This window comes from Nerophis lumbriciformis, linkage group LG01 (genome assembly GCF_033978685.3).
Source record: "Nerophis lumbriciformis linkage group LG01, RoL_Nlum_v2.1, whole genome shotgun sequence".
In the NCBI taxonomy this organism is placed as follows: Eukaryota; Metazoa; Chordata; class Actinopteri; order Syngnathiformes; family Syngnathidae; genus Nerophis; species Nerophis lumbriciformis.
This window is the reverse complement of record NC_084548.2, coordinates 37,971,362-37,994,000: the sequence shown is the minus strand read 5'-3', so window position 1 is coordinate 37,994,000 and position 22,639 is coordinate 37,971,362. Positions and strand designations below refer to the sequence as shown.

The 22,639-nt window shown below is 39.9% G+C and overlaps 1 protein-coding gene across 1 annotated transcript in view; it reads right to left on the bottom strand.

The window, feature by feature from the left end:
* Positions 1-12,270: 12,270 nt before the first annotated feature.
* Positions 12,271-22,639, bottom strand: part of b4galt5 (UDP-Gal:betaGlcNAc beta 1,4- galactosyltransferase, polypeptide 5) — a 95,400-nt gene continuing 85,031 nt past the window's right edge. The window contains exons 4-9 of the mRNA XM_061980772.2: positions 19,808-19,935; positions 19,081-19,197; positions 18,805-18,992; positions 18,597-18,719; positions 16,336-16,437; positions 12,271-15,341 (exon numbers count right to left, since the gene is read on the bottom strand). Of these exons, the coding sequence (XP_061836756.1) occupies positions 15,194-15,341; positions 16,336-16,437; positions 18,597-18,719; positions 18,805-18,992; positions 19,081-19,197; positions 19,808-19,935 (806 nt within the window). The 3' untranslated portion in view covers positions 12,271-15,193. The remainder of the gene's footprint in view (positions 15,342-16,335; positions 16,438-18,596; positions 18,720-18,804; positions 18,993-19,080; positions 19,198-19,807; positions 19,936-22,639) is intronic.

The following is a 22,639-nucleotide window of genomic DNA, read 5'->3' as shown; positions in this document are numbered from 1 at the left end:
TATGATATGTTGGAGCAGCAGGCAGCTATATACTCTGCATTGACCCACAACACCCTGAAGACAAATGTCACCCTGTCTGATGATGATGTGAGAGTGGCAGATGAGGTCCTCCAGGTGCTTAAACCCCTCAAAAGTGTTCCATCTCTACTGAGCACTGAAACTTCACCATCTGTGTCAATGATCCTGCCACTGAAAACAAGGATTGTACAATCCATGGCTCCAAGTGTGGAAGACAGCAGCATCACTCCAGATGTCAGCCTTTATTTCACTACCTATGTTTCAAGGAAGATGATGTTTCTTCTTATGTTGCACTTAAACTTGTTTTTTATTAATGGTCATTGGTCCAAGTTTAAAGAAAGGAGGAATGCCTTTTTATGTTGCACTGTTTTTCATTAATTATGTTAAAAGGAAAATAAAAATGCATGTCAAGTTGATCAACAGATTGTATTATTCTCCAGTGCAATAACAGTACTGAAATGAAGGCAAAAAGGGCATTAATGGGAGCTTTAAAAAAAAAAGAAGACAAAAAGAAGTAACTAAATAGTTACTTTTCACAGTAACGCATTACTTTTTGGTGTAAGTAACTGAGTTAGTAACTGAGTTACTTTTGAAATAAAGTAACTAGTAACTGTAACTAGTTACTGGTTTTCAGTAACTAACCCAACTGCATATATATATACACAGTACAGGTTGGAGGTTTGAACACACCTTTTCCTCATTCAATGCATTTTCTTTTTTTTCATGACTATTTACATTGTAGATTGTCACTGAAGGCATCACAACCATGAATGAACACATGTAGAGTTATGTACTTAATATAAAAAGGTGAAATAACTGAAACCATGTTTTATATTCTATCCATCCATCCATTTTCTACCGCTTATTCCCTTCGGGGTCGCGGGGGGCACTGGAGCCTATCTCAGCTACAATCGGGCGGAAGGCGGTGTACACCCTGGACAAGTCGCCACCTCATCACAAGGCCAACACAGATATAGTTTCTTCAAAATAGCCACCCTTTGCTCTGATTACAGCTTTGCACACTCTTGGCTTTCTCTCCCACCAATGCTAGATTTAAACATGCACTTTGATAAATTAAAAGAAATGAAAGCACTATGAGGTCAGATTCGCTGGCAAAAAGGCTGCAAAAAAATAATTGCAAAGTCTTCTGGAAAGAAATAAGAACAATCAAAAATTGCAAAACCTGCAATGAGATGGCGACTTGTCCAGGGTGTACCCCGCCTTCCGCCCGATTGTAGCTGAGATAGGCTCCAGCGCCCCCCGCGACCCCAAAGGGAATAAGCGGTAGAAAATGGATGGATGGATGGAAGAATTGCAAAACATCTCTACCATTGAATACATACATATTAGGGTTGTACAGTATACCCGTACTAAAAAATGTACTGTGATACTAATCAGTTGCTAACAGTACTATACTACCTTCGAAAAATACCGGTAACGTTTATGCTGCTGCGCGGCGGTGACTACATAGCCGAGGCGCATGATGTTGAGTGTGTCGAAACGCACACACAAAGTGCATACAAGCAATAACATCGTACAGAGAAAGAATGGCAAATAAAACAACTTCATTTCTACAGGTTAATAAGGAGGGTGTGTGAAGTGCAATATGAAGGTATTTGGGCTTCAGTACTAACAATAAAGGTGACACTTTAAACAGGGAGGTGCCACGCTGCAAGTGTTGCTTTAAAACACGCCTCGCCAAATGTGTTTGCTTTAAACATTGGTAAACATTTAAATAATAGGCATTCAGATTTGCACAAGGAGTTGTAAAGAGTGACAGGTTCAAAGTGTGTTTTATCTTTATCTATGTGTGTTTTGCCTGCTACATGGCTTACTTTTCTCCACAGTTCTGTTTTTAGTATTTGCTAATAATTGTATTTTTCTTAAAGCACAAACCAGGATCATTCAGCACTGAAGGTACACACATTCTGTCAATTATCTTATATACTTTTTCATTTTAGATTTCTAGAGTGTTTGATTATCACATCACTTTAAATGTATAGACTATAAAGTTCACAAACATAAAGAGGGATCCTAGTGGGCCAGGCCAATCTTTCCTTTTCTCTAAACTAAAACTGGGGAAATGCGTAGAGTGTTCTGGGCTTCAGTACAGTGTTGATCTCCTGAAGACATGATTTTATTTCACAATTCCTTGAGAGAGAAAAACGGCTGGTTAGGCTTTGTGTATAGCAGTATGTGTGCTGTATATAGTGACATGACATATAATCATGTCATGTCCTTCCTTGGGTGAAGCCAGGTTTACAGCTATGTTGTGACATGTTGTTATTATTGTAACGGCGGGGTCGCATAGTGATGCGTGGTTGTTCTCCCAGGGATGTAGACGGCTTCGGACACAGCTTGCAGGTAGGAAATGATTTATTTTAAGACATAAATCATACGGTGAACAAACAAAAGACATGCACATAGCACAAAAGGCAAAAACAAAAGGGCTAGCGTGGGAGCTAGCAAGCCAAAATAGCCTAGCGTGAAAACTAGCAGCTAAAGAACAAGAAATAAACGTCGTCATCAGTTGTGTAAAACAAACTAGAAAGCCAGACCGAGTGAGGCAAGGGCAAAGACTAAATAGCCTTCTGATTAGTGCCCGGACAACAGGTGAGCGTCTCGAACACTAACCAGAGGCAGCTGAGCACAATCTGCAGTCATAGCAACAGAAACAAACAAAATCAAGGTGCTGAAAACACCTGTGACTGAAAACGTAAACAAACTATGATCCGGGCAGCGGATCATAACAATTATGCTGTTTGCTACTTATGTATGTTATGTTGCAGCTATTTAAAATCGTTTTGTCAATTTGTTCTGGCCTGAAACAAATTGGCCCTTTGAAACATATCTTTGTCTTTGTGTGTTGTATGTAGACCACATTGCTTAGCAGAGTTCAGTGATGCAAATGCATGTCAAGTTGATCAACAGATGGTATTATTCTCCAGTGCAATAACAGTACTGAAATGAAGGCTAAAAGGGCATTAATGGGAGCCTTTAAAAAAAAGAAGAAAAAAAGTAACTAAATAGTTACTTTTCACAGTAACGCATTACTTTTTGGTGTAAGAACTGAGTTAGTAACTGAGTTACTTTTGAAATAATGTAACTAGTAACTAACTAGTTACTGGTTTTCAGTAACTAAACCAACACTAACAGCCACTCACAAGTACTCACATGGTGTGGTCAGATGATGATTTGGGGTCAAAAGGTGACATCATGTAGGATATCAAAGTGTTGGCACAGTCAGAGGTTAACACATGAAATGTACAGTAAACAAAACAAGAAACACACTTTTGACCTGCTAGCACAGACCTGGGCAAATTAAGGCTCGGGGGCCACATGCCGCCCGTTAAACTTTTCAATCTGGCCCGCCAAATAATTTTTTTTAGATGTTTAAGATGGAAAGTGTAGCTGCCATTATGATGTGCAGTCATGTTTTCTAATGACCGTAAGTCTTGAACTATATAAAGTATTTCAATACTTGGAATCTGTGCTTTTGGATGATATACCAGTTACTATGGTAATCTAATTAATTACTATGGTCATCTAATTAGTTACTATGGTAATCGACGTCACAGCAGCTCAGACGAGGCACCAAGCAGTGTGGGTGGGAAACGAAATTTTCACAACAAAGTTCTAAAGCTTAGTGATGTATCAGATGTATCAGATTGTAGGTGGGTTTATTTTGTACCCTTTGCGTTCATATTTCACTGTTTGTTGCATTTTTGTTGCGTTTCACTTGATTGTAAAATATGTCGATCGAAAGGGGGTGTGACGTTCATATTTTGTCAATATTCAGTGTTTTATCGTTCATAGAAAAATTTAAAATTCCATTACGTTTTTTAAGGCGGTCTGTCATAACGTTTTTAGCATGCAATCAGACATAATTGTAAGGTTTTGTATTAGTGTTCCTAAAAATAGGTATACCGGCCCCCAGACACATTTTTTTCTCTAAATGTGGGCCCCGAGTCAAAATAATTGCCCAGGCCTGTGCTAGCACAACTGCACTGTCAGCCAGGCTTCTGTTTAGAAAAAAAGAGAAGCTATCCCAGCATGATGAAAACCAGAGGCCGGATATGACGAGGAGCACTCAAGAGTAGATGCACTAAACTAAAGAGACAACGCACAAGACTACAGAGGGTGCTGAAAAGACGATCATGAGGCAGGGCATCAACCCATCCATCCATCCATGTTCCACCGCTTGTCCCTCTTGAGGTCGCAAAGGGTGCTGGAGCCTATCCCAGCTGCACTCGGGCGGAAGGCGGGGTACACCCTGGACAAGTCACCACCTCATCACAGGGCCAACACAGACAAATAAAGCCTTTAAAAAAACACAATAAGATGGCCTTAGGGAAATCAAATGAACAAAGTTGAGGCAATGGATGTGAGGCTTTGACAGTGAGTGTAGGGAGGAAGTGGCACTGATAGGCAGTCATGTGACAAGCAGGCCAACCAGAAAGTCGTGTCAAGGAAGATAAGAATCAAGCACATGTTTACAGAGGAAAAGAGGTTGCAGTAACAACAAGGATGTAGATATGTACATTTCCCGGCCTGCTAACACAGAAGGCAGTGTTAAAGTGCTACTAGAAGCGCTCGGCATCCCCTGGGGGTTGGGGGGGGGGCACAAAAGAACCCTGTCCTATTTGTGACCTATTGAAAGAAAGCCCTGATGAGAAAATAGCATCTGTATGCTGGGAAATGCTTACCTGAACAAGTCTCATGTTACAACTAGCTTTGTTGTCTTGAAAACCATACAGTTGGTGCACTTCGGAGGACTATGCAAAAAAACAACAAAAAAAAAACAAGGTAACATTTATAGTTTTGGCATTAATGCATCCACCCCTTAGAATCATCATAGCACCACCAATCTGTTTGTCATCCTGCATGAACCAGGATATTAATATAACCCGGGCTTCTACAACCTGTATTGTTGTTAATAGTTCAACCTAGTGTTGTAACGATACCAATATTTTGGTACCGGTGCAAAACATTTTCCGGTACTTTTCAGTACTTTTTTAAATAAAGGGGACCACAAAAAAATTGCATAACTGGTCGTTACCTTTCAGAGGCGATATGGTACCGAAAATGATTCATTAGTGTAACCATAGTTCAACCTTACCAATGGTGACTTTTGCATCTATGTGGTGCCAACTAAGTTATGTGTCATCATGACAAGGGAGGATCTTGTGGTATTTGCTTCCTGCACATGCTGCGTACACACACACACACACACACACACACACACACACACACACACACACACACACACACACACACACACACACACACACACACACACACACACACACACACCGCACACACCGCACACACGCAGGTTCCTGTAAGGCAATGTTGTTCTGTATTACTCAAACATCTGATTTAAGCGGATATGAGCGAATAGGCCCTTCAGTGCATGATGTCGGTGCTTTATGTATGGACGGCACACACAGAGCTACAACTGAAGGGCATGTGTCCTCACAAGCAAACATGAAGAGGAAGTGCATTGGCTGCTACTTGGCTTCATAATGTGGATTTCAGTTTAAGGCACTCTGTAGGGAGCCGTGCACCAGATCAGGCACACGAGCGGCGTACTGTACAAAAGGCGGAAACGCCTTTTAATGACATCAAAGTGAGTAGCACGCCACTTGAAGGGCTGCGTGTGGATGCATTAATAACGGATGTGTGTGTGTGTGTGTGTGTGTGAGAGAAAGAAAGAGCAGGCCAGTGTTGTATACATATACACTTGCCAAGTCCACTCTTGAGATGTGAAGAGCTACTCTGTGTGTGTGTGTGTGTGTGTGTCTGACAGCCAAGTGTCACCGGTGTTAGCATGCCAAAGCCTTGTGTTTCTCAGACGCCATTAGCATGTCCTGCCAACACTTTCTGCAGGTGGACAAATGTTACTCATGTTTAATTATGTGTCTGTCAAACATTCACATTGAGCCTAAAAGGGACACACTTTGTCGCGTGTTACCACGAGGAAGCAGAAGGAGTTTGTAAAACATCAGTGGAAATCATTAACGACGTATGAAATGTTGCTTTATTTATTACTCAGCCCTTTCCTGCTCTGTCATAGCAGAAGACACCACAAGTTCTGTTACTCTCTGATGGCTATTGGTACACGCTTCTTTTTGCTTTTTACAGCAGAACACACAGGTTTGATTCTGCCCACGGTTGCGTCTTGTGGAAGGAAGCATTACACTACATCATCATCATGCAATTGTCTCGCTGTAAAAACAGGAACAAACCAATAGACAGTTGTTTAGTCATTTTTCGCACGCACACCCACTCTCTCTCTTGTATTTGTTACCTTCTTGAGACCTCCGAAAAATGCCTCTCTGTTTAGTAGGACCACCCTTTGTAGACATATAAAGATTAAACTTGGACCAATGACCATTAATAAAAAACAAGTTAAAGTGCAACGTAAGAAGGCACATCGTCTTTCTTGAAACATAGGTAGTGAAATAAAGCCTGACATCTGGAGTGATGCTGCTGTCTTCCACACTTGGAGCCATGGATTGTAGAGTCCTTGTTTTCAGTGGCAGGATCATTGACACAGATGGTGAAGTTTCAGTGGTCAGTAGAGATGTAACACTTTTGAGGGGTTTAAGCACCTGGAGGACCTACTCTGCCACTCTCACATCATCATCAGGCAGGTTGATGATGTCTTTGACATTTGTCTTCAGGGTGTTGTGGGTCAATGCAGAGTATATAGCTGCCTGCTGCTCCAACATATCATAAGTGGAGTTCCACCTCGTTGGGACATCATGTATGAGCTTATGAGTAGGCAGCTTTAGCAGTTCTTGCTTTGTCTTAAGCACATGAGCAGCTGTTGTGCTTGGGTGGAAGTAGGAAATCTCCTTCCTGATCCTCTCAAGGAGGCGCTCCATCCTATTGACTGAGATGCCCTTCTGGGATGCCAAATTCACTACATGTGCAAAGCACCTATCTGTGGTCCCAGTCCTGCCTCATTCACTGCATTTATTAGATTTTTGGCATTATCACTTGTGACTGGGATATCTTTATCTTCCATTCCTCCACTGCTTGTGTCAGTACCTGCGCAAGGTGACTCTCGTAGAGGGGGCGTGTCTTCTTATCTGCCAGTCTGCTGTGATGAAGTGAGCGCTTATCGTCACATAGTTCCCCTGGAGGTCCACCCGTCTGTCATGAGCGCAACAGATGATGCTCGGGATAGTTCATCCACAACTTTTTTCTTCTCCTGCTCATAAAGATCTGGCACAATCTTATCGCTGAAGTGGGTGCGCGACGGGATGTCGTAATGTGGCTCAAGCACGTTCAGCATGTGTTTAAATCCCTCGTTTTGCACAAAGGAGTCTGCACCTATACACACACCGATTAAAGGGCGCGGGGCGTTCAAGCTCCTCCGCTACTCCGCTCGCCGTGACCACGCTGTGTGTGGACTGAACGTGCGAACAACTTCTTTTTATTTTTCATATATCAAACCGCGGATCACGTGTGTGCCGAACTGAAGATATTGATCCGTTGTGCCACTAGTAAACAAAGACACGGCCCCCCTCCCCTCCACTCCCTCCCCTCCCCACACCCACACCCAGACCGCGACTCCATTCTTCTCTCCCTTGCGACACAAGAAGAATCAGAAGGACGACACCGCAACTCTCCAATAAAACACACTCAGATCTTCTGTTTCTAGCCGATAGTACATAAAAAAACCCCGTAAAATAACGCAGTAACGCATCATGTAGTAACGGTAACTGAGTTACTGAATATAAAAAATAACGCGTTAGATTACTAGTTACCGCCGAAACTAACGTCGTTACAGAAACGCGTTACTTTGTAACGTGTTAGTCCCAACACTGTGTACTGATTTGATCCGGTTTAAGAGGGTGTTCAAATTAAAAGTGCTTACAAAGTACAAGGAATAATTATGAGAAATACCTTCAACCTTCTTGAAAACGGGATATTCTTCATCTCAGTATGTTTATCATGACTGACTTAGTTATATATTGCAAGAACTGCTGTATTAATCATTCACTGATGTAACTGTGTTACAAAAAGAAGACAGTAAATGAACATATGTATTTGTAAACGCTCAGAAGTGGGGAAAGGGTTAGGATTAAGGCAAGGCAAGGCAAGGCAACTTTATTTGTATAGCACTTTTCATACACAAGGCAGACTCAAAGTGCTTCACAGACAACAAAGTGAAATGAAAGAAAATAAAAGCAAAATTAAAATGCAGACAATAAAAATAAAAGCAGTGTGGACGTTAAAAGTTAAAAGATTAAAAGATTTAGCTGAAAGCTAAGGTGAACATAAAAGTTTTCAGTCTAGTTTTAAAAGTAGTCAGAGTTGGGGAAAGTCTGACATATTCAGGAATTTTATTCCAGCTATTTGTTGCATAGTGACTGAATGATGCTCTCCCTTGATTTGAGTTTACTCTGGGAACCGCTAACAGATTGGTCTCAGAAGATCTTAGTGATCTAGAGGGCTTATATAGTGGGAGCATATCAGTGATATACTTCGGCCCTAGACCATGTAGTGATTTATATGTGAGCAGGAGGATTTTGAAATCAATTCTCTGATGTACAGGGAGCCAATGTAAGGATTTAAGAATTGGTGTAATGTGCTCACATTTTTTGGTCTTTGTTAGAACTCTCGCAGCAGCGTTCTGAACAAGCTGTAGCTGCCTGACAGTTTTTTTTGGGAAGACCTGCAAGGAGACCATTACAATAGTCTAGCCTACTGGTAGTAAAGGCATGTACAAGTTTTTCTAAGTCTTGAGCTGACATGAGCCCTCTAAGTCTAGTTACATTTTTGAGGTGATAGTAGGCCGATTTTGTGACCGATTTGATGTGACTGTCGAAATGTAAATCAGAATCTAAAATAACCCCAAGATTTCTGGCTTTATTTGAGGTTTTCAGGGACAGTGATTGAAGGTGTTGGATGACTTTAAACCTTTCTTTATTAGCACCAAAAACAATTATCTCAGTTTTATCTTCATTTAGTTGTAGGAAATGTTGGCACATCCGGTGTTTGACTTGCTCAATGCACTGGCACAGAAGATCTATGGGGCGATAGTCATTTGGTGATAGCGCTACATAGATTTGGGTGTCATCGGCATAGCAAAGATGGTCAATGTTATTATTATAGTATTAAATAAGCTTTGCTTCTTCCTACTCCTTTTCGGACATGATGTAAGGAGAAATGAAGTGAAATTATGTGTGATGTATTATTGCTGTGAGTGTGTTCATGTTCGAAATAAACTAAACTCAATCAACCAACCACCATCTTTCAGTGCAGTGTAATTCTGTAAGTCAACCCAAGTTACGCACAAACCATGTTACGCATAAATCATATAGCCTACTATCATGTCAATACACAAAGTAAAAAATCATGACATGTAATGCATTATATTGTGCCAAGCAAATACCACCCCATATGTGCCTGATGCACATACAGTACCAGTAACCGCAATTAAACATGCTAATGTTGGAACCCATTTCCTCAGTGTATCAGCATATTGAGAACAAAATAGGCACGGACACTACCCATATCCACATAGGCACAAATATATTTTCGACAAATAAAACCTGTCAGTTGGAATACACATCTGCGGTCCCCCCCAAGGTTTCTCATTGTCATCCCATTGGGTTGAGTTTTTGCTTGCCCTGATGTGGGATTTGAGCCGAGGATGTCGTTGTGGCTTGTGCAGCCCTTTGAGACACTCGTGATTTAGGGCTATATAAGTAAACTTTAATTGATTGATTGTGTGATGGTGTTTCGCCCCTAAGCATTCGTTGCATGAACATACTAGCTTTGTTAGACAAGATCATAGACTGTATTGGAAAATATAGTTTACATACCAAATGTCAATTTCCATTTATTACAAGTAATAAGAAAACTTTGATTCCTTACTTACCTATCAAGGAGGAAATTAGCAAGTTTGGCGTCAGATGAAAAAATCTTCTCCGCCTTCAATCGTCTCCATCTTTCAAAGCCATCCCCGATACAAATCCTTGTTTTGTTCCTGGCTTTGTCATGAATAAGTTGGTGTCATTCCCGGGCCGGATTTGGCCCCCAGTTGAAAAAAACAGCTATACAGGCTTTTAGTTTTCATACATATTTCACATTGATGTTTCTTTTAGAGCAGCAACATCCAAACTGTTAAGATGACCCATCCTCGCTCTTGTCTACACTGTGACCTGAACGCCTCTGCGACTCTCCTGCGTGCAAGCTTCCATTCGCAGTGCAATGCAACCACAATATTATTTGAGATAATTAAAAATGGAGTCGCTAAACCACACCGAGAAGCTCGGCGCTGGTGTGGACCTCAACCCAAACACACACAGAGAGAGCTTGCATCTTTACAAGTTTCTTTTTATTGGTGTACTTTGACAATAACAATGATGGTATAAAAGAAAATCCCCATCATACAAATTTCAATAATCAAAAGAGAAATATGTCAATACACAAACAGATCCACGTAAGGCTGACATCAAGTTTTGACATGTGTTTTTTAGTGACCAATTTATAGAGCATGCCCCTCTATACAATGTGGGACAATATATTCCATATTTAGTGGTCTGTTCCTAATTTTTCATTGGTTCAAATTCCTCCCAAAAAAAATCAGTGTAGACTTTGGAGTAGATTGTGTTGTTAGTTTAGGTGCCAGTATTTTTCATCGCATTAAAAGCACATGGTGGTAATGGCAAACACCCCGCTACCTTTTAGTGCAGCTCACTCATCTACACCCCGACTGTAAAACACAACTTAAGAGGACACCGGCCTTGATCAGGGCGGGTGCCCACCTCTGCCATGATAAGTCTATAAGTCTTCGACTCCAGCATTTCAAGAGCGGGGAGGCCACTTACATGCAGAATCAGCTGCAAATGTGAGAGGAATCCAAATTTTGGGGGTATCATTCCATTTCTTGTGTTTGAAACAAGGGTGTGCTGTGAAGCAGTGATGTAAAAACATTGATGTCGCTGTATAAGCTTCACTTTAGCACTTAAATGGCACCTGGTACCAGCCAACCCACTCCAAATCCTTGTTCTTTATGCTACCATCTGTAGTAAATTTAAGACCTTGTAGATTTTCTAAAACACTACACACGACAATATTTACAATGATTTTTTTCTTGATATGCACTTATTTCAATTTAAATAACTGCTTGTAAAAAAAAAAAAAAAAGAAATTAAAAAGTTGTGTGAAAAACACTGCAATAAATTAAGAAGCTTTTAAGGCTGCCAGTTTTGTCAGATGCCCAAGAATGGTTCCTTCATTCAAACTGGCATTGAATGGATCAGAACAGGTGAGGTTATGATACTGTGAGCAGCAGGCTCGGTCATATATATATATATATATATATATATATATATATATATATATACAGTACATACATACATATATATATATATATACACTTTTACATATAAATACATATACATATGTACACATGTATACATATATACACATATATACATATACATTCATACACATATGCATACATATATACACATATGCATACTTATATACATGTATATATATACACACACACACATACATGTATTTATGTATATATATATATATATATATATATATATATATATATATATATACATATATACACATACATGTACACACATACATACATGTATTTATGTATATACATATATACATCCATATATGTATACATACATATATATACATACATATATACATATGCACATACATATATACATACACACATATATATATATACATACACACACATATATATATAAATATACATACATATATATACACATTTACATATAAATACATATACATATGTACACATATATACTTATATATACATATACATTCATACACATATGCATACATATATACACATATGCATACTTATATATATGTATATATATATACACATACATGTATATATATAGTATATACACATCTATATACATACATACATATAATTACATGCATATATGTATACACACATATGTATACATACATACACACATATATATATATGTATATATATATATATATATATACACACATACATATATATGTATATATATATATATATATATATATATATACATATATACATATATGTATATATATATATATATATATATATATATATATATATATATATATATATATATGTATATGTATATATATATATATATATATATATATATATATATATATATATATATATATATATATATATATATATATATATATATATATCAACCAAAAACAGTCAATTTCCTGTTTTAGATCAAAGCATGAGAATGCGACTGATTTAGAGTTCTTGTCTTCATGGCATAACAAAATATTTTGTTGAATATTCTTTGATAAAGCTCAATGGTGACTTAATACAACCAATCATATCACTTCAATGTCAAATCTTCATGTGGCGCTCGTTACCTTAACCACTGTTTCTATATGTCTATTGAGCTTTTAATTTAAAGCAATGATAAAGTAAAACATATACAGTGTATCACAAAAACATCAATAAAGGAACCTGCTCAGTTGCTCACTACTCGGCTCCATTAAATCATCAGTGCAGAAAAGGAAAACTCTCCAAAAACTTTTCTTTATCTGGAGTGCGGTTGCACCTCTGGAGGTTTTTAGCCATTTCACTCAAACACGCATGAAAAAACTTTTGATGCTTTGTGTAAATGTCGCGAATGTCTAGGAGCATCATTGGGCACCTCCTTAGCATTTGGTTAAGAGGTAAAAACGTGCTTCAGCTTTGCCACACTGCGCCACAACCAAGTCTACTGATGGTTTAGCAGGTGTCTCCAATTGCACAGATCAAATACATCATAGTCAAGCATGTACCTCCAAATATTGTGATGGGTTTTAAAGCCCAAAACAAAAATGTGTTTTTGCATGTCAGTTGGAATGAAGTTACAGGGATGACTGTGGTCACATGTTCTTCAAATTGTTTCCAGCAAGCGCACAGGAGACTCTCTCTCTCTCTCTAAAGGTCAGTACCATTGATTATCACTTTGTTTGTAAGGAGGAGCTCAATGAAACACGTGGACAGACAACATTTATTACGCTCTCTTGCTCATTCTGCGGTTGTCACACAAAATGGCGTCCTCAGATGCGTCTGCTGTGCAGATTAACGCACACCCATCCTAAACTGGTCCCAGTCTATTTAATCAGACATGCCATCTGCATGAAATTAAACAGTTGCCAGGTTTGAACATAGATCTGAACCATACAACCCCTACATAACTACATGTGACTACATGATTCAGTGCATCTAACACAGCCCGTCATACCGTCAACTTCTATGTTGTCGCATCAACTGCAAACAATTTGAAAAAATAAACCAAAAAAAAAAAATCAGCAACAATTACTCAAAATAATTCTTAAAAGATCAAATAAATAAAAGAGGTCCAGCCTCAGTGGGAACACAACAGTAATTCATCCACGCCACACCCCTCCACACACACACACACACACACACACACAAATAAGATATATCTTAAGAAATGCTTACAAGGCGATTTGTGTGAAATGGAATAGTTGTGTGATGAGGACATTGGGGAATGTCTACATTTTTTTCTCGATTTTCCTCATCATGTTCAGGGTGGTATGGTCCATTTAAAGCACACAGAAAAAGAAAAAAAAGGGCAATTATTCGACTGCTGTGTACCATCAGAGTGTCAGGCAGTGTCAGTGCACAATGTCCGACTGCACGCCACCCAACAAACAACAAAGACCCAAATGAGAGGTAAAAGCAAAGCTCTATCAGATGTGTATATGTAAAAATTTAAGTAATCGGAAGAGGTTTCAGTTTACAAATAATAATAAAGGCAGCCATCAATACATTAATAGATACAGTAATCACAGAACCCCGTAGTGCAGGCGGGCCGGCTAACGGAGGCATTAACATTACGCAATCTAACAAATAACAAATCAAAAGCTTCTGTAAACACCATCTGGACAGTGACAGCAATCAAGTCTTATACCTCCGGTTCACACGTATGATAATGGAGGTGACAGAACAATTTCTCATTCCCAGGTCTGTGATTACACGCCGCAAACAAAATGGGGTCTGAGGTCATCCCGTCACTCTGATTCTGATGACATGACAACAACTATCTATTTGCATCAGCTCTCACCATCCGACTTACAGACAGGTTCCCCAAAGACATTGTTCTTTACTGGGTGGCATGTTGACTTAGGGAAAAGGTGCAACGAATGCAACGTATGCATATGCAGTCCTTCCCTCTCTGTCAAATGCGAGGATATTGTAGCACCTGTGCTATTGCATCTGTATCATGAGGCAGTCTAAATTCATCTGTGTGATATTACAGCTTATTGCTAACAGGAGGAGCAATGCTCTCCCACACACAGTCACTCGCTGGCAGCCAGGTACATCCAAAGCAACAACACAAATATCACAGTCTTCGAATGGTATGTTCACAGGGTAAAATATAGTTGTAAAAATGAGCAAGATATGAATATATTCTAAATTTAGCATAAACTATCTCACATATAGATGATTGAAAACACTCACTCTTCATAGAATTTTCTCTCGTTCTCTTCACTTGTAAATTTTGGCATACCTTTTGCAGAACCAGCTGCAAGCTTCCACGCGGTAAAAGGTGTGTGCGCATGTGAGTGGGTACATGCAATTTTTTTTAACCGGACTACTGCATTTGAGTAAGATGTGCAAAAGCAAAAAATAAAAACTAAAAGACCACGGCATCATCATCACCTCGCGAGTCAGAACTGCTGCGTGCGTACATAAGTGGCGAGTGAGTTTCACGGCCTGTTTTATGAAACATATGTAAATGAAATCGCAGGGATGACATATCTTCGGACCAATTAATGAATCAATGGATGCTGAAGGCCAAAATGGTGAAAAAAGGCATGTGGACGTTGAAGACAAGATAAGCCCAGATGAGTGGAGTGATGGACTGTGGCACAAACAAGTGCAGCATTAACCCTATCGTCTTATATGTTTTATCCAACACATTTTTGGAGCATTTTGAGTCTTCGTACTTTTTTTTTTTTTTTTTTTTTTTTTGCATACCCACAAAAGAAATACAGCAATAATCAACTAAAACGCGTTTCAGCAGTGCGCAACTGGTGAGATATGGCTGACGTCCAGAGAACTTTTGATTCCCAGGTGGTTCTCAGTCCAGCTGTGTCTACATCAGTAGTCGGCTACAGGTGCAAGGTTTCTGCTCAAGCTGACCGTGATGTTGGTGTAGAGAGGTCTCCTGGACACCAGGGGGGAGTAGTTTAAGTTGTTCAGACCATCCACTCTTTGCCTCTCCTTTGAGTGGCGGAGAAGACTATACCTGTGAGAGCAATCAAACAGTTTTTTTTTTTTAGAACAGATTTTATTTTACACTTTATACTTTATAGGGAATCAATGATGATTTGGGATTTTTGGTGTAAATTTTGCTCCACATTCGTTTTTATAACCTGTTACTTTGAGTCCGTCTGCAAGATGTTTGTTTGTGGAGAAGTTCCGAGATTGCGAATGAAACCAAGCCCTAACCTTTTCAAAAGTATACTTTATCTTCTGAAAATGTACACTGGTAAATATGTACCGGTACTTTATCTTGAGAACTATTGTCACTGCGATTTCATTCCAGACAATGTCAAAAATGAACTTCATAAACATATAGATTCACCAGGTCACAACATTAAGTACAGCTGGACACTTGCCGATCAATATAGAGCACCATAAACAAGTTGCTTTTAGCAGCAATTATGTCACTGCATGTCATACGTCTGCGTTATGCGCATGCCTAGAATAGATGAAAATAATACTTTAGTCTATGTTCTCTTGTGTTTCCTCAAACTCAGCTGGCCTCGTACAAAGCCCCCCCACCCCAATAGCTTTACTTAATACCCAAATAAGTACATCCATCTCGCTGTGACATCACAATGTAACCATACTGCAAAACCCCATGTGCAGAGGCACCCAAAACTGCATGCCAGCGCACGCCCAACAGCATGAACCTTATGAGTATACAACATTTTAACAACATTTATAAGTCAGACAAAAAGAAAATCGTCATAGGTCCCGTTCAAAAGTATTGATTTTAACCAGTTTATTCTATTGTTGAGAATGTATTGCTGGGAATGCAACAACTTTTTCCACAGTGAGGTCCTCGAGCTGTATGTCACATGCAAAGTCTTTAAACAAGTTAGAATTCTCTTAAAGTCATTGCTCGGGTGCTTTTCATGTGACTGGCTCACATGACTCAAAGCTTCATTCCAATTATTGTGTGTGTGTGTGTGTGTGTGTGTGTGCAAAGAAGGTTTGTATTCACAGGCACCGACCTTCCCAGGAACTGGACCTCTCCACGATGGTGGTGTTGAATGGACTTGTAGCGCCCCTGCTCTCCATGTGGTCTGCTTACGGTGTAATTGGCATACAGCACCCTACAAACAGATTTTGTGCTTACTAATGCATGAAGTCCAATCTGTTGCATTGGTGACCCTAATTAGCGTATGTTCATAGAATGCCTACTTGCTCATCTAACAACATGATATTGTCATACAATTAAGGATGGTTACCTTTCACATTTAGATCAATACGGTGCCTTTTCCTGGTACCTGGGAATCGATACCAGTACTCAACAATACCAATTTTTGATACTCTTCTGTGTGTCCGTGTGTTTAGAAATGTTAATTGTTTAATAGTGAAACCCCTTTTTAATTTAACATTTAACACTGAGTTGATGATTATAAATGTGCTTTCAAGTTGTTATACATTGTGTTTTTACACTTCTGAGTCTCATCTGCAAGTATCATCTAGTAGACTTTGCATAAACATGTATGTTATTACAAGACGTTAGACAGCAGAAGTGTGTAGGCTACGATGTTTTATTAGTGATTCCCAGAGCCCAAAAAAAGTCTGCGGGCAATAGAGTGTTTTCTATTCGGACTCCAGTATTATGGAATGCCCTCCCGGTAACAGTTAGAGATGCTACCTCAGTAGAAGCGTTTAAGTCCCATCTTAAAACTCATTTGTATACTCTAGCCTTTAAATAGACCCCCTTTTTTAGACCAGTTGATCTGCCGTTTCTTTTCTTTTCTCCTCTGCCCCTCTCCTTTGTGGAAAGGGGGAGACACAGGTCCAGTGGCCATGGATGAAGTGCTGGCTGTCCAGAGTCGGGACCCGGGGTGGACCGCTCGCCTGTGCATCGGTTGGGGACATCTCTGCGCTGCTGACCCGTCTCCGCTCGAGATGGTCTCCTGCTGGCCCCAATATGGACTGCACTCTCACTATTATGTTAGATCTACTATGGACTGGACTTTCACAATATCATGTCAGACCCATTCGACGTCCATTGCATCCGGTCTCCCCTAGGGGGTGGGGGGTGGGGGGTGGTCACCCACATATGCGGTCCTCTCCAAGGTTTCTCATAGTCATTCACATTAATGTCCCATTGGGGTTGTGAGTTTTTCCTTGCCCTTATGTGGGCTCTGTACCGCGGATGTTGTTGTGGCTTGTGCAGCCCTTTGAGACACTTGTGATTTAGGGCTGTATAAATAAACATTGATTGATTGATTGATGTTTTGCCATAGCCAGTCTTTTCTATTAAAATAAATGTGTCAGTCTTGTCTTTTGTTGAGCCCTACAACGTGTTTATACTGCAAGTATTGTACTTACTGCACACTAGTTTTTGTATTTAGTTGTAGTTTTGATCACCATATTTGGAGGTGTTGCAATCGCCATGTAAAATTGCACAAATTGCAGATACTAATCGAAAATCCAATCCAATGTAGATTAGCATCAAGCTCGCACATTTTGAAAAGTGTAGCCTTACTTTACTTTGGAGCGCTTTCTTCTTGCTTTGCTGGCATGGAAAATTGTAACATTACCTACAGCAGTCCTTCTCAAATAGTGGAGGGGCGCAGTGCGATGCTAGAGGGGGGTGAATGTGACCTCAGGGAACATGCTTTTTTTGCCGTACCAGAAAATGATGAAGCATATGTAGCACTTTGCTTCACTGTTACCACGGTGGGAGACGAGGAAAGACCGGTGTGTTGTTTCCTTTAATGTTAATAAGCCTACAATGTTATGCAGAGGCATATTTTCTTCTTACTCAGCCGGGGGCGTAACAGAAAATATTTGAGAAGCACTGACCCAGAGGCAGTCCGAATGGTCCGCTCTAAGTGCTAGAGTAGTTTCCCGGCCAAGTGCTTGAGCTGGTGCCAAGAGTGCAACTAAACGTGACGTCACGTGCAACAAACGTATCAAAATATTCTCGCGTTTGATTTGATGTTAATCGGTACCAAAGAAATCAGGCTGTTACCTAAAAAAGTACCAAATTCAGTACCCTTCCCTGTATACAATACACAATTAGATTGGTAATCAAGAGCCACTGTGTGTGTTTTTCCTCAAACTTGTACTGTATGTACAGCTACCTGCGCTAACAAAGCTATGTGATAAGGTAAATGGAATTGAAAAATACAGTACACTCAGACTATTTGGCTTATCCAGCTCTTGAACATTCTTAATGTCACATTGACAGCCTGCTGCAGCAGTACAGTATGATAGGACAGGGTCTCTGTATATTTATGTCTGTTCTCACCTGCTCCAAAGGTCATCGTCTTCTCCTCCCCAGCCCCAGAATGCATTAGGAAATCCATTAATCTTTTTGAACTGTCCCACCGTCATGCCACTGACACCGCCAAAGAACTCATTATACGGAAGCCTTATAGAGAAAATGTTGACATATTAAAAGTATATCAATCAAGGACTGCACTCAATACTCCATAGGAGATTGTATCAGGACTCACATGTAGGAATACTTGTCAAGCTTAACCGCAAAGTGTCTGGGCATGTCCGTGCAGCCATAGTAGTTCCTGTCATTCTCCATGAGGTGGTCAACGTCATGGAAGATAAGACAGTCCCAATTCAGGTCCTTCATTGCCTCCTTGTAACCCACGTTGAACAACATTGCTCTGTTAAATGGCTCCGTGCCAGCCTGGACAGGAGGTAGAGACGAGTCATTAACATGGAGGGTTGGGTGGTTACAAAGGTGAACCTGCCAATACCTGGATGGGAGCGCATACCTGCTCAATAACATAAAAGCCAAACTGGAGCTTCTGTTTCTGTAGCACTGGCACCAGATGTCTCAAGAGGATGGGCAAGTGCTCGGGCCGGTTCCTGAACGGGATTAAGATTGCCACCTAAGGCCACACAAAATAGAAGAGATGTGAGCCAATAGGCATGTGTGATTAAAACACAGAAATGCACTGACATCTGATCATTAATCACAGTGGACGCAGGAGGGCATGTGATGTCAACTGAAAGATGTGTTGTTGATTTTATGCGGATGTGGATGTGTTTAAAATCCTATTTCAAGCTTCTTTTGGAGTTGAATAAAAAGCAAACAGTCACATGAATAACAGCTTATACATAGACTGCCTATTGTTAGTTGCGAGTGCTATTATTGTTCTGTAAGAGAGATAATTTGTTTTGTCAGAGCACACACACAAGGCAGATTAATGCATGAGACAGACAGATGTCTGGCAAGACTGTGCAGTGTGGCTCATAAATAAATGGCGTCGTACATGATCAGAAATCAACTACTTCCTGTACAGGAATGTGGATTTTTGAACACGCTTGAACACGTGAGAGAAGAAGAAGCCAAGAGTGTAACACACCATGCACACATGATTAAATGAAAAAATAGCATCCTTTCCACATGTGTTTAAGCTGTTAATTATTATGATTTGGCTTCTGAGTAAATTAACAGTATGTTTTTTGGTAAATGTTTCTATGAAGTGACACAGTTACCTTCCAACGGGGTAAACAGTCTTTGGGCTCCCAGTAGCCTCCTGAGGCAATAGTAGACTCTTGCTCCATCAGTGATCTCTCCACATCCTCCAACGACACTTCACTCATATTCACCTCCAATCTACCTTCTGTGGTTAAAAAACAAATCAAATTTTGTATAATAAAAGAGGAAGGAAACAACAAAACAGATATGCATTGATTACTAAGTGATGAGTGAACGAGCACATCGGAGGGTAAAGGAGCAACACGAGTAAAACACTAACAGTTGAGTGATCAGGAGCATAATTAGACAAATGCAGCTTCTGTGGAACGACAAACATTTGTAAGTATCATCAATCACAGCTGAAATAAAACACCACCTATCCACCACTTTAAAAGTCATTATTTTAGAATAACTGAAAAACTGATTCTATCTCTTAGAACTCAGTAACTTAACCTTGGTTCCTCTTTTTTAATACAGTCCCATTAGGGCTGGGCGATATGGACGAAAAAGTATATCTCGATGTATTTTTACTTAAACTGGATACTTGATATATATCTCGATATATTTTCCGGTGAAAGTATACATATAAAGATATTCATTTTTGAGCAAGATTCACTGAAATTGAAGTGAATGACAACTGTACTGCAAACAGTCAGTGGCACTTGTATTAACCCAGTTAGTAAAGATGGGTATTAACAGCACAGAAAAGAGACTGTTTAAGTAGCACAGAATTACGTAACGTAAATAAAATAGAAAAATATTCTTTCTACGTAAAATAAATAACATATCTGTGCAAATAATAAAAAATGTATCAAACTCAGATAAAAAATACATTTGCAGGCAGGCACTTTTTAATTCCCAGTCGGCGATGTAATGGACTGTCACACATGTACGGTTCTGGTCAGTGCCAAGTAAGTGACTTCACTTAATTGAGTGGCTATGATCTTCGTCACTTCGGCATACATTTTTGGCAGCATTTCTCGTGCGAAATATGCCTGGCTTGGCAACTCGAGAACAGTTTTGATTTGGGCTTACAACTCAAATGAATGTTTTATCCATATATTTGTCCATATGTGGCCAAGTAGACGGAGTGAGTTTCCTGGACGTCGTCTACATTGCTAAAAGAAAAATGTAAAGAGGAAAATCCCTATGCCATCTTCCACTATTTTTTCTAAATATATAAATCGCCCCGCTTGAATATTCCCACTTCTCTTCTACGACTCTCTCATTGTCATTTAGGATGTCTGTTGTGATTTTCCTTCCTGGTTCCATGACCCGCCCTATCCTGCCTCTGATTGGCCTATCCCTAATGTTTTGCCTTAATCTCAACCAATCGTGACTCATCATTGTAAACAACCAACCAATCCTGAATGTTCTTATACGTGCAAGCACGCCTTTGGTGGAGGAAGCGGAGGGGTTTAGTAGCCCATGAGAGGGAGTGGGGAGCAGGGAGCGGGGTTACAAAAAGTCCACAAAAACAAGTAAAAAAACACCTGAACAAAAAAATGAACAATAAATAATATATATTGCACACATACGATTGCACCATGCATAGACAAACAACAATTTCAACACACATATACACCGCATTGCATGTCTCTGCAGTGCTGCAGACAGAAACGAACAGACCCAACAAAGCAACCAAGAGAGACGACTTTATCCTAGGCTGCCCACTAGTTCTAGGCCGTTGTCCGGTCCTTCAGTGTTAATATGAGTAATAGCAAACATGCAAACACTTATATTGTGCACAAAATACATTTATAACATTATTATTTTTCATTTGAGTATAATTTATTTTTAAAATATGTCTGTATTTGCAAAATAAATTTTTCTGTCATAAAAATCTGCCTTTGCGACCTCAAAATTAAGACACACATATAACTCCATACATGCCAAAATGCTAACTTTTTGACCGTTTACGACCACCATACATTTTCACTTGTGCTTGAACAGGGCAATTAAAAAAAATAGCTGTACAACATTGTGGAACCACCAATACTAACTTTTACTCTGTGGATCCGTACCATCACGTTATATTTGTTTGTGTGTTGCATTATGTGTTTCATGAATACAACCATACTTGTCCTGCAGGTGGCAACACAAAATAACCTGGACCAGAACTCTATAGAAAGAGTATGGCCAACTCGATTTCAGATGATCTTCTCGATGATTGGTCAAAAGGCACTCACATGACTAAATGTGGCACCATGACTGATCCTAACTTTGAGCTGATGCTGTATGTTTGCAGCGTTTCTTCGTTAGTTTTTTGACGTGCAAAAATGCCCTGTTGTTCAGAATGGGGCTGTTTCACCCGCAATAATTGTGGAAAGCTTTTACATCACTTTCCCCACAACCGGGAAATATGTATGGCAAGTGATTACAGCGTCTTGTGCGAGGTAAACACATGAAACAACGTCTGCATTTTGTTCCGAAGCTAATACAAATAATAACAGAAGAAATTATTAAATTAAAGAGACGAAATATTGCTTTGGTAACAATAGTTGAGAAAGTCATACACAATATAAATAGACAGACATTGAAAGAGTAAATCAAATCAAATTTTGGGTGTAATAATAGATGATAAAATGAACCCCCGGTGACCCGCGTCCGGGCGAGGGAAATCTGGGGCCTTCGTTTGTATTTTTCAAAGAGGTCTTCGAGCTGCTCTTTGTCAGATCCCTCACCTAGGACCAGTTTGTCTTGGGAGACCCTACCAGGGGGCTTAAAGCCCCCGGACAAAATAGCTCCTAGGATCATTGGGGACAGGCAAACTCCTTTACCACGATAAGGAGCACCTCAGCCCGGAGGTGGGGCACGATGGCGAGCGCCTGGTGGCCAGTCCTGTCCCC